We start from the raw sequence: 12754 nt of genomic DNA, 5'->3' as shown, positions 1-12754 counted from the left end.
ATATAGTGATCACAACTATTACCAATCTCCCTGCCCAAACCTGAAGTTGAATACAGGGAAAAGACAGGACAGAGAGGCACATAAGTGCGTAATACTGGTTATGTTACCATGGGGAAGTCACATGTGATCTCTTCCCTTCTCTGTTTTGCCAACATCCTTTCCCTCTCACAATTCGGACTGTGATGGGATTCACAGTTCAGACCCCAGCTCTCCAGGGAGAGCCTCAAACTCCACCCCGGTTGCCGCAGGAGGTCTTCTCCTGCCACTCACCTGAGCTGCCTGTCCCTGCACACAGCCACCATCACCAGCAGGTTCCCCAGGATGGCCATCAGGATAACCGCCGAGAGAAACGTGAGCAGCACGACCTTCTCCACTGACCCAAAACCCTCCTTGGAACTGGAAGACACACGCACACGCACATGTGCACGCAGGCACGTGCGCGCGCGCACACACACACACACACACAGAATTGAACGGAACTCTGAGACACATGGAAGAAAAGTAACGTTTTCCTCATTTATCTTCAGGAAGGTAGCTGCACCGTCAGCAGCTGTAGTTCACATTTACTGTGCACCTGGTATATGTCAATGTCTGTACTCATCACTTTATACATATTATCCTATTTAACTTGTACATAACGAGGAGGGAGCGGCTCAGAGAGATGAAGTAACTAGCATGCCATTAAACAGTTATTCTCCATCAGAGAGCTTGTGACTTTCCTTCAGAGCACTCATCTCAGCCTGCGCTCAGAAGGGTTATTTGGTTGATTGCTGTTGCACGCACCTCCCCAACTAGGATGTAAGCTCTACCAGGTGGAGAGCCTGCCCGTCCTATCCACTGATTAGTTCAATCTCAATGCATCGCTTACATTTGTCGGATGAAGGAAAGTTGGTGTTGGATGAATGAATGCCAGTAACCGGAATCAGGGTCTGCATGAATACAAGGTCACCCTGTCTCTAGGGCCCCACCCCTGCCCATGAAAAAGCTGCCGTGTGGAGGTGGGCTGTCACGGGGAGAGGTCATGGCTTGAAGGCTGTTCTAGCAAAAAGTTGACCTGAATCAACTGATCTCGGATTCTGTGAACTGCACTGGAAAGATAGCAGCCAGTCAATAGGCTCAGGGACTGTTTTCATCTGCCCTGAATCATATTTCTCTTGGTGCCCAAAAGAATAGCTCAAATCTGTGTTCTTGTCAATTTCAGCATCTGAGTTGATCCTATGAACCCTGCCCTCCGGTGTAAACTTGGCATTTTGTTTTATTAACTTGGATGCAAGTGCCTTCATCAATAAAAGCATAAAATCTGTAGATTATTAAAAAGCTATAGAAAAAAGTTTCCATTTTCAATAGAGTAGTAATAAAATCTTTCTTTTTAATTATGTTTTAAAAGGTCTCAAAACCCTCTGACCCAAAGCCTACATTTCAACATGGAGAAGCTGAGGCCCAGAGTAGAGAACTGAATTGTCAAAGTGTATTGGTGTCTGACCTGGGAGAGGCTGCTTGCCCATGAGCCTGGAAACACAGGGTCTCAAGCAGCAAGAAACAGTTATTTTGACTGAACTACTTTGACTAAAAACCAAGATGGCAGCTGGCCCCAAATGGAAGCAGTCCAGCAAATCCTAGCTCTGGCCTCATCCCAAATGGTTTTCCATTAGGTCTGGCATGGGAGATAAAGTGCCACCTGGAATAAGAAACCAGTATTACGATGGTTGGAGAACCAGCAATCTCCTCCACTCTGCTGACAAGTATTTGTATTGATTGAAGTCATTACGGCTAAGGCTCTGAAAGAGAAATTCAAGTTATGTTCATCTAAATCACCCTTCCACATCTAAGTTCCAACTATCCACATGTTACAAGTACTGAACAGGGAAGATTTGATTCATGAGGAAAAAGTCTTCAACAGGGTGATATGGCGACCCCAAACTCATGTGATCTTAGGCCAAGTTACTTCAAGTAAAGTGTCTAGAAAAGGAGATGAGTGGGTTTTCCCCTTGTTCTTCTCAGACTGAGAACCCTTTGGAAACATGTTTCCCCCCACAAAGCCCCTTGCACTTGCTGTGCCTTCCTCCTGGAATGCTTCTTCAGGGCTGGCTTCTTCTGGTCACTCAGGTCTCAGTCAAGTGAAGCCCTGTTCAGTGTGCCACAACCCACAAACATTTTGCAGCTTCTTGCTATCCAAAATGACTTCTGTTGATTACTGTCTGTGACCCACCCTCCCACAGTGACTTTGGTTATCTTTTTCACTGCAATTCCCAGGTCCTAGCACAGCGTCTAATCTATAATATGAGTGTATAATATGTGTAGTATATAGAAAGTGCTCAGTTATTTTTGCTAATTAAGAAAAACACATTGCATGCATAATGGTGATGTTTATGCTTCAACATCTTTGAAGACTGGTTGAAGGGACAAAGAAGATTTTGCCTGGAGAGGAGAAGGCCCAGAGATAAGATACAAAAGCTATTTTTAACTATCTTGAAGCACTGTCATCTGAAATGAGAGCAGATTCATGCATTCGTTCGTTCAACAATATTTTCTGAGCACCTACTCTGCATTAGGCATTGCTGTATGTCTTGCAGAAGCAGATAAGCAAAACAGAGAACAGACAATGGATAGATAAATAAGAAAATACTTAAAGTATAAGCTGGTAATTCACACTAGGTAAAACATCTAGGAGGGAGAGGAGGACAGGACTGCCAGAGGGGGCAGAAGGTCTGGCTATATAATAAGGGTTGTCACAGAGGCTCTGTGAAAGGGTTGTCACACGTTATGCCCTGCAGACCTGAGGAATGAAGTGGGACCAGGGATCAGGTTGTAAGCAGTGGTTCTCAACTTTGGTTACACATTGAAATCACCTAAGGAGCTTTAAAAAGTGTCGATGCGTGGACTCCAATCTCAAAGACACTGATTTAATTGGTCTGGGTTTGGCAGCCTAAATACTGGAATTTTTAAAAGCTCTCAAGAGATTCTGATGTGCAACCAAGGTTGGGAATCACTGTCGGAGAAAGGTAAGATTTAGTAATGGTTAGTAGAACTTTCTAACAGCTAAGGATGATCCACAACAGCTTCCTGCTGTTGGTCTGAACTCCCTGGCTCAGGAAATGTTTAAGAATACCTAGGCATCCATAAAATACCACTTCACACCCACTGAGATGGCTATTATAAAATAAAACAAAACTGAAAAATAACAAGTGTCGATAACCACATGCAGACACAGGAACTCTTGCACGTTCTGGGGGAAAGTGTAAAACGGTGCATCCACTGTGGAAAGCAGTTTCTCAAAAGAAATTTTCTCAAATGTTTCTCAAAAGGCTAACCATAGAATGACCAGATGATTCAGTAATTCTACTCCTGGGTATATACCCCAAAGAATTGAAAGCAGGGACATAAATACTTTTACACCTATGTTTATAGCAACATTATTCACAGTAGTAAAAAGGTAGAAATGACCCAAGTGTCCATCAACAGATGAACGGATGAACAAAATGTGGTATATACATACTACAGAATATTAATCAGCCATAAAAAGAAATTAAGGTTGGAAACATGCTACAACATGGATAAACCTTGAAAAGAATATACTTAATGAAGCACAAATATCAAACAAAGAGACAAATACTATATGATTCCACTTATATGAAGAGTCTGGAAGAGCAAATTCATAGAGACAGAACAGAATAATGGTTACCAGGGACATGAAGGAGCAAGGAATGGGAAGTTATTTAGTGAGTACAAAGTTTCTGTCAGGAAGAGGAAAATATTCTGGAAATGGATAGCAATGATGGTTCTGCACCATCGTGAATGTACTTACTGTCACTGGATTATATATTTAAAATAGTTACTTTATACATTAATGGTAAAGTTGATGTTACATATATTTTATCACAATAAAAAAAAGTTTATATGGACGCATCTGGGTGGCTCAGTCAGTTAGGCATCTGACTTGGGCTCAGGTCATGATCTCACAGTTTGTGAGTTCAAGCCCTACATCAGGCTCCATGCTGACAGTTCAGAGCCTGAAGCTGCTTCAGATTCTGTCTCCCTCTCTCTCTGCCCCTCCCCTGGTCTGTCTGTCTGTCTGTCTGTCTGTCTGTCTCTCTCTCTCAAAAAAATAAATAAATAAAAGTTTATATGGATGGCCACATATAGGATTCTATATCAGGCCCCTGTGTTGGAGGCAGGTTGGACTGGCTGATTTTAAGTCACTTTCTTATCTATAGGCAATGATCTGAACATACTCTTAGAACATGGATTCTTTATCAACCACATCCTTGACATTAGAACCATCTCCCCTATACCACCTTTCCTCTTATGGGAGAAAAAAACAGATTCAGGGTATGTGGTGAACACCTCTGGCACCAGAGAATGTGAATTTCAAATCAAATGGGAATATCAGGGTCAGAGATTCTCAATTCAATGTTATGGTTCACTTGTGGCATGCCAATTAGGAGCCAGAAATAAGTAAACTTTAAACTGTGAGTGGCAAGCAAAATTTAACATTAGAAGAAGCTTTTCGAACTAAACAGAACTGTCTACTGAACTAGATGTAAGCCCAGTGGTAATTAAAATACATCAGGAATCACTTCAGCAAAATCTGTGTTAGATGGTTGGGTTACCTTGGATATCATCCAACCACTCCCTGTCAACCTCTACCAGGCATGTCTCACCTGGCCAAAGAGCTATCCACTCCACTAAATTGGTTCTTTGACACTTATTCTTGTGAGAAATTTTGCTTTCTTTTCTCTTTTGCTTCTTTCAGTGATCTCTTGATCTATTAATAAAGAAACACCACACAGCTATTGGCTCTGTGTACCATTTTATCTGCTCTTGATAAAAGAAAACTTGGGACAATAATTCTGGGTAATTTCCACATAGGTCAGTGTATGTGAAAATGGATTATGAATGATAAAGTAAAGTATAAATAAAGAATCATTGTTAGTAGTAGTATCAGAAGCCTGCAGAGGGACAATAGCCCATGGAAATTTTAGGTTTGTTTGTCACATCATCCAGAACAATTGGTTTCAAGGTCACACACACACACACACACACACACACACACACTATACTTTCTTAGGAGTCAAGAATACTTCTATCTTTTTTTGCATTGGACATGTTAATAACAGCTGTGTAACTTCCACAAGCCTCAGTTTCTTCATGGATCAGTTAAGGAAGTTAGACTAAACATCTCATTTGTCAAATATGTATTGATCGCCAACCATATGCCAAGCACTGTGCTAAACACAGGACCGCAGCAGTAAAGAAAGTGACAGAGACCTGACATTCATGGAGTTCACACTATTAATGGAAAAGGACAACAAGCAAGAGCACAGCTAAGGAAATATAATTGGTGATCAGTACTTCAAAGTGATACTCTCAGACTTTAATGTTCATGTACATTTACTGGGGATCTTGTCAAAATGCAAGATCTGATTCTTTTGACCTGGGGTGGGGGCTGGGGTTCTGCTCATGCCTGCTGGCTCATGAATCACATTTGGGGTTATAAAACTATCAAGGGAAACTGCACGACGGTGGATGGAGAGCAACTAGATTAGAGAGAAGCGAGGTACCCAGGCAACATGGGAAGCGATGGTTAGCTGAATTGTGATACATGCAGAGGATCCACGAGTTGAGGAGCCAGGAGAAGAGCAAATGCAAAGGTCCTAAGATAGGAAGGATGTTTTGTGTTTACCATTGGAGGGGCATGAGCAAGGAATAAAAATTCTGGGGTGGGCTCTAAAAAACAGCCAGAAGCCAGATCCCTTGGGCTTTGTATGCACTGCTGAGAAGCTTATGTTCTATTAGACAATAAACGAGAATGCAGTGAAGTGATTTAAGCAGAAAAGTAGCCCTGGGGATGTAAATGTGGGAGAAAGTAAGTGAACCTGTCAGGGCCCCTTGCCAAAGCTCATGTAAGTGATGGCAGTGGCTTGGAGTAGGGTCGCGGCTGTGGGTGGAATAAAGGTATATTTGGGAAGTAAAGGGATAGGTAAGAATAACAGATCGAAGGACAGATAAGAAGAAATGGAAATTACATTCTGAATTGCTTACCTGAGTAATGAGATAGGAATTTAATGAGATGAGAAAAACATGTGTATGAGATACCTATAAGACATTTAAGTGAAAGGGCACCTGACTGGCTCAGTTGGAAGAGCCGGTGACTCTTGATATTGGGGGTTGTGAGTTCAAGTTCACAATCGGGGATGTAGAGAGTACTGAAAAAAAAATTTAAAGACATTCAAGTAAATGTGTCGAAGAGGCAATTGGATATGTGTATGTGGAGTTCAGAAGGGATGGCTGTGAAGGCGATACATGCACTTGGCATTTCCAGCATTTGGTGGGATTTAGAGCCCAGGGGAGGGATGCAATCACCCAAGAAGAGGGCCAGGGGCTTGGTGAACTCCAGGACTGAGCCATGCAGGAGAAGGAGGAACCAGAGAGGGGAAGGAGACAAAATGCCCATGGATTTCTGAGGAACATCAGGTGAGTGTGGAATTGTGGAAGCTGAGAGTGAAGAAAACATCCAGTGGAACAAGAGAAGTGTCCCCTCCATAGGTCCCCAGCAATAGCACAGAACCACTCTGGGAGGGAGGGGGACCCAGGAGGCAGGGCAACTAGAGCAGTTCTTCTGTTTCTTTTTATGCATTGAATTTTGCAATAAAACTCTGTTTGGTAAGAGGCCTCCCTCACCAGATCCATGCTCTCTGGAGAATGCGCCTCCTCTCCCATTCCTTGTAAGTCCCAGTTCCAGGGGAAGATCGTTCCTACCTTAGGACCTTTGCATTTGCTCTTCTCCTGGCTCCCCTGTAAATACACAACAGCACATCCACCCAGGAGCCCAGGAAGTTCAAAATATACCCTATAAAAGGTTTCCTTCACCCATCATGCCCACCACTGCATGGTCCCCTGAAAGAATTGCAGGTAAATTAAAAAAATTTTAATGTTTTTTATTTATTTTTGATACAGAAAGAGACAGAGCATGAGCATGGGAGGGGCAGAGAGAGAAGGAGACACAGAACCAGAAGCAGGCTGTAGGCTCTGCACTGTCAGCACAGAGCCTGATGTGGGGCTCGAACCCACAAACGTGAGATCTGACCTGAGCCGAAGTCGACACTTAACTGACTGAGCCAGCCAGGCGCCCCATCAGGTAAATTAGAAAAGACAGTATTTATTTTCTTGCCAAATGTCAGCACAAAGGATGCAAACAAAGAGAGACCCTAACTAAAATTGGATTGTTTTTCTGGTGTAAATTTTAATGACCTTAAATGTAATGACCTCTGGTTTGTCCATAAAGAGAAGACTGTATTGACCAAGATGGCCATACCTTTCTGCTTGGCTTGACTAAACTTTAGATAGACTTCTCCCTGACTCTAGGTTCTAGTTTACCTTTTCTTTCAGAATTTTCTTTATTTTTTTTTAATTGAGGGGTACCTGGGTGGCTCAGTCGGGTAAACATCCGACTTGAGCTCAGGTCATGCTCTCATAGTTCATAAGTTCGAGCCCCGCATCAGGCTCTGTGCTGACAGCTCAGAGTCTGGAGCCTGCTTCAGATTCTGTGTCTCCCTCTCTCTCTGCCGCTCCCCCACTCACACTCTGTCTTTCTCTCTCTCTTAAAAATAAATAAACATTAAAAAAAGTTATTAAAATCAAAACATGGTTAACACACACTGTTATATTGGTTTTAGTATCGCACAGTGAGTCAATGTTTAGATGCATTATGAAATGCTCACCACTGTAAGTGTAGTTTCAATCTGTTACCACACAAACTGATTACACTACTATTGACTACATTCCCTATGCTGTACTGTAGATCCCTGTGACTTAATTTACTGGAAATTTGCACCTCTAGATCCTCTCCACTTATTTCACCCATTTCCTCCCGCCGACCCTGGCAACCACCAGTTCGTTGTCTATACTTATGAGCCTGTTTCTGATTTGGGTTTTTTTCTTCATTTATTCTGTATTTTAGATTCCATATACAAATGAAATCATATGGTGTTTGTCTTGCTCTGTCTGATGTACGTCATCTAGCATTTTATCCTGTAGGTCTATCCACATTGTCACAAATGGCAATATTTTATTCCTTTTTGTGGCTGAGAATATTCCTTGTATATATGCCACATCTTCTTTATCCATTCACATATCAGTGGTAGCTTAGGTTTCTTCTATATCTTGGCTCCTGTAAATAAGTTGCAATAAATATAGAGGGGCACGTATCTTTCTGAATTAGTGTGTTTACTCTCTTTGGGTAAAGACCCAGATGTGAAATTACTGGATCATATGCCATTTCTATTTGCAGTTTCTTGAGGATCCTCCATACTGTTTTGAATAGTGGCTGCACTAATTTACATTCCCACCAACACAAGGGTTCCCTTTTTTTCCCCACAAGTTCGCCAGCACTTGTTATTTCTTGCCGTTTGATACTCACCATTCTGACAGGTGTGATCTTAGAGCATTTACTTTAGAAAACTTGTCATTGTAGATGATTTCTCTGGCCCTTTGGGATAGAAATATTTTTAAAAGCCTCTTTTCAGTTTTACAAGCTAGAATGGCCTTCCACATGGACCTAACAGCCGTCCCTTTGAAACGCTATCATTAAGGAATACAGAGTCCCTATCTCCCACTTTCTGTGGGAGGGTAGGAGCCTATGTCCAGTGGATGCACTGCTCCAAATTATAAAACGACTCCTGTTTCCTTTGGGTAAGGCCATATACCAAATGCAGATGGGCTGTAATTCCCACCCCCCACTCCACTCCTGGAAACCTCTCCTGCCCTCTGCTTTAGTGAAATTGAGTTCAGACTGGATCCTGGGTTCTCTCCCCAAAAGCAACAGTGTTGAAAAGAGTCATCCTCTTCTGTTTCATTTTCTCCAGTGCAACTTTTGCTTTGACAGTATACATCATTTTTACAACTAATGATGTTGTGTGAGTACTGGCTTTGTTATCTTCATTGGTTGCCATGAACAAAATCCACAACATTCAGGAGACTTAAGCTCAGATAATATTTACACTGGTAATATTTCTTCTGTTAATGTATAAATGCCTTTTTAGGTAAAGTAGAAATGGCAGAGCCTATAAGAATGTTAACGGTTTTCCTCTATACCAATACCTTCATGAGCAGGACGCAAACTTTTCAAAGCATATGTCATTTTCTTTAAATATATGCACATTTTTGTCCTGGGTTTCATGACAGCCTAATGTACAAACAATGGCCAGATCCTACATAATAGGAAAACTCTAACTGCCAATATTTGCAGCAACCAGTCCAGAAAGGTTGGGACTTATTCAATGGCTCTGTTTCTTCCCTCCTACCTGCTTTCAGCTGAAGACCAACCACAGAAAGCCAAACATGCCCCCCAAACCAATTACATGAGAGCCCCTCATTTCTTTTTAGCTCACTCTCTTGTTTCCCTATGCCAACAACCTCCAGTCAGAGAACAGATGAAGCCCCATTGTTTTCACCATAAGCTTTTCTACCCTCTTGCCTGACTTTGAGTCTTTGCAGACTGTGAGTAGGGATGGCCAACCCCCTTGCTGTAGCCTCTGCTGACTGCCTCTGTCCTCATTCACGTGTTAGTTCCTTTCCACATTCTAGATATGTTCTAGGTATTACACTTACTCTGGGTTCTTAATGGTAAGTTTTCAGATCTTCTGGTTAGCTTTTTTTTTTAAGTATGCTTTTATTTGATCAAAAATGTTTTTTCCCCAGAAAAACTAAATATGATAATTCATATAAAACCATTCCCTAGTAAAAGCATCAGAGCAGTGATGCTCCAAAATCACCAGGGAATGTCAAAACTTGGTTAAAACATCGATTTCTGGATCCACCCACATCGTTTCTAATTCCGTACATCTGGAGTGGCCCCAAATCTGCATTTCTAACAGGTTCTTAGGTGATGCTGATGCTGCAGGTCTGGGGACCACACTTTGGAAGCACCGGACAGGATGCCTTCTATCCCAGCCCTCCTGTCTTCATTGCAAATCACTTTCTTTCGCTCCCACGTTTGGAACTTCCTGCTTGGAAGAGAGGGAGATTCTGACACTGATTTATCGAGCACCGACTATATGGCAAACGATGCACGGGGGAGGTTTTCCACACTGCCTCGCTTCATCTTCTCAAGTACCGTGTAATCTAATATCATGATGTCTTCTTTCTGAAGAGACTGGTGCTCAGCATGTCTGGGAAACTTAAGCTCCTGTAACTACCAAGTGATGCACCTGGGACTTAAACCTATACACTGATTCCAAGCCCAGTGCTTTCCCCATTAAATTCTAAACATGCTCATTTGAGATTAAATACAATCCCTTAAGAAAAAAAAAGACATGCTAAAGTTTTACTTTTTGTCTACACACTTAATATCCAACATCTGATGATGACAGTTTAATATGTCTTGTGAAAATATGCTGGCTACAGAAGTTAGTAGGGATAATGAATTCTTTACAGGAGGAAAATGAGGCAAAATGGAGTTTCTATGCAATTCTTTTAAAAATCTTGTTTCTGATTGTTTTTGAGAGTGGGAGGGTGGTGCTGGTGTTTGATGCAGAGTTGATGAAGGTTAGGTATTTTTCAAATGCAAACCTGTGGAGGAAAATTCTAGTGGCAAGCTTTTAACAGGCTTTTTAAGGGCCTCAGAGATTACACATGTGGGGCATAAGAAAAACTTCAAAGCCCAAAGAGGCTCTGTCTATATAGAGTATAATGGGAGTTCAAAGCTGCAAGGAATACAAAAGGTATCAGGATCAGAGACACTGTTATCTGAGGCCAAGCCTGAAGGCAAACTTCAGCCAGGACCGATGTGACAAGGTGAGATCCACATTGGGGAAGATTCTCAGGGCTGTGCAGTATGTTAACAACCAGGGCTTCCTATCTTTTTGGAAATAAAATGCTAAATGATAATGTCAGTAAATTACACCTTAGAGATGAGTCTCACTTTAAGAAAATCCATTCTTCTGGGATGCCTGGTTGGTTCAGTTGGTTAAGCGTCCAACTCTTGATTTTGGCTCAGGTCATGATCTTACAGTTCATGAGATCAAGTCCTGTGTCAGGCTCTAAGCTGTCAATGCAGAGCCTGCCTGCTTGGGATTCTCTTTCTGCTCCTCCTTCAAGCATGTACATGCTTTCTCTCTCAACATAAATAAACTTAAAAAAAAAAACCCATCTTCCAAAATCGGAACTGAGTGAACAGCTTAAAATATAATTCTTTTATGATATAGTTTTTATCCACATGCAAATTCAGTATAAGGCCTCTGGTTTGTTTTGCAAGTATCTCTTTCCCCACAGTTGTTTAGGGTACTCAGGGCTCACCAGGTACAGAAATGTGTTCTTTTCGAATAAGACAAATGGTATGTTTTCAGTATTTGGCTGGTCATTCCCTTGAAATTATTCTTGTGGTTATAAGAAATCCAACCCAGGGGGAAATAAAACTGTGAGCCACATGAGGCCTCTCCCCTGTAGTCAATCATTTACCCCAAGGATAAAGGCTCAAGGAAAAGCGGAATTTCCCATACTCTGATAACAACCTGCTCCCCATCCTTCTGCTACATTTGGCCCCTATCACTGGGAACCAGTTGCTAATGGATCCAGCATCGCATACTTCACCAGGGTCCAGGCTTGTTGTTGCTAAGTATGACTTCTCATCTATGCTCTGATGGAGTAAAAATTTTCTGCTTGGAAGAAAGAAGAAATTGCTGGGGGTTGCTCTACTATGGAGGTAGCCCAACAATGGCTGGGGGGTGGGGCAAATCCAGCCCACCATCTGTATTTGTGAATAAAATTTCCCTGGAACACGCTCAAACTCAATCACTTTTGTATCTTCTATGGCTGCTTTCTCCTGCAAAGGCAGGGTTCAGTAATTATGATGGAGACTGTATGAACTGCAAGAGCTAAAGCTATTTTTCCTGGTCCTTTATGAAACTAGTTTGATGATCCCTGTTCTTCTGGAACCAGAAATAAGTTTGGTCTAAAGAAGAATATGGCAGGGGACTTTTAGATCTCTAAGAACCTCCAAAAAGAAACCCATTTAACTGGGGAGTTTTTTATTCTTCTGGATTTTTTTGCTAAGTGAAAAGAAGCATCCTTCCACTTGAGCACACCAGAAACTAGGCATCTTACTCCATTTTTCTTCCTTTCCCTAAGCTGCTACCTACTCTAAGTACTTTGTAGATCTCTTCGCTCCTCTCCAGTCTGCTGTCACTGCCCTAATGAAGGTCTTTCTCTTGTCTTTGCAGAGACTACAATGGGTCGCTCACATCCTACTGCTTATTCTGCCTTCAGTTACCAGTCTATCAAACAGCTTCAGTTTAATACCTCTAAAATTGAACTCTTAGTTTCCCCCACCTCAACTCTGCGTCCCATCTCAATAAGCAGCCTCTTTTTCCATTCTTGGGCCAACCAGCTTAAAGTAATTCTTAGTAAGCCTCTTTTTCTCATATCTCACATACATCAACAAATCCTGGGAGCTCTACCTTAAACCATGTCTCCTGCTTCTGACTATTTCCCTGCTCTTTAGACCATTACCACCCTCATTTAGACCACCTCATGTCTCACCTGGGTGATGGCAAAGGCCTTTCAACTGGTGTTTCTGCTTCTATGATTTTCCATAATACAACCCATACTTCATCCAGAGACAGAATGAGCTTGTAATATGGTTAGGTTGGAACGTGTCACTTCCCTAATCACACTCACGGTAATACCCAGCACCCTTACCATGGCCTAAATGGCTCCACGAAGCTGCCTCTTGGCTGTTCTACCACGTTCTCTTTTC

The 12754-nt window shown here is 42.0% G+C and overlaps 1 protein-coding gene across 1 annotated transcript in view; it reads right to left on the bottom strand.

Annotated features, from left to right (window-relative positions):
* HTR4 (5-hydroxytryptamine receptor 4) overlaps positions 1 to 12754 on the bottom strand; it is a 148521-nt gene that overhangs the window by 52656 nt on the left and 83111 nt on the right. The window contains exon 3 of the mRNA XM_029943100.1: positions 271 to 396. Coding sequence (XP_029798960.1) covers positions 271 to 396 — 126 coding nt within the window. The remainder of the gene's footprint in view (positions 1 to 270; positions 397 to 12754) is intronic.

Source organism: Suricata suricatta, chromosome 6 (assembly GCF_006229205.1).
Source record: "Suricata suricatta isolate VVHF042 chromosome 6, meerkat_22Aug2017_6uvM2_HiC, whole genome shotgun sequence".
Classification (NCBI taxonomy): Eukaryota; Metazoa; Chordata; class Mammalia; order Carnivora; family Herpestidae; genus Suricata; species Suricata suricatta.
The sequence above is the reverse complement of the archived record's forward strand: the minus strand, read 5'-3'. Positions and strand labels throughout refer to the sequence as shown.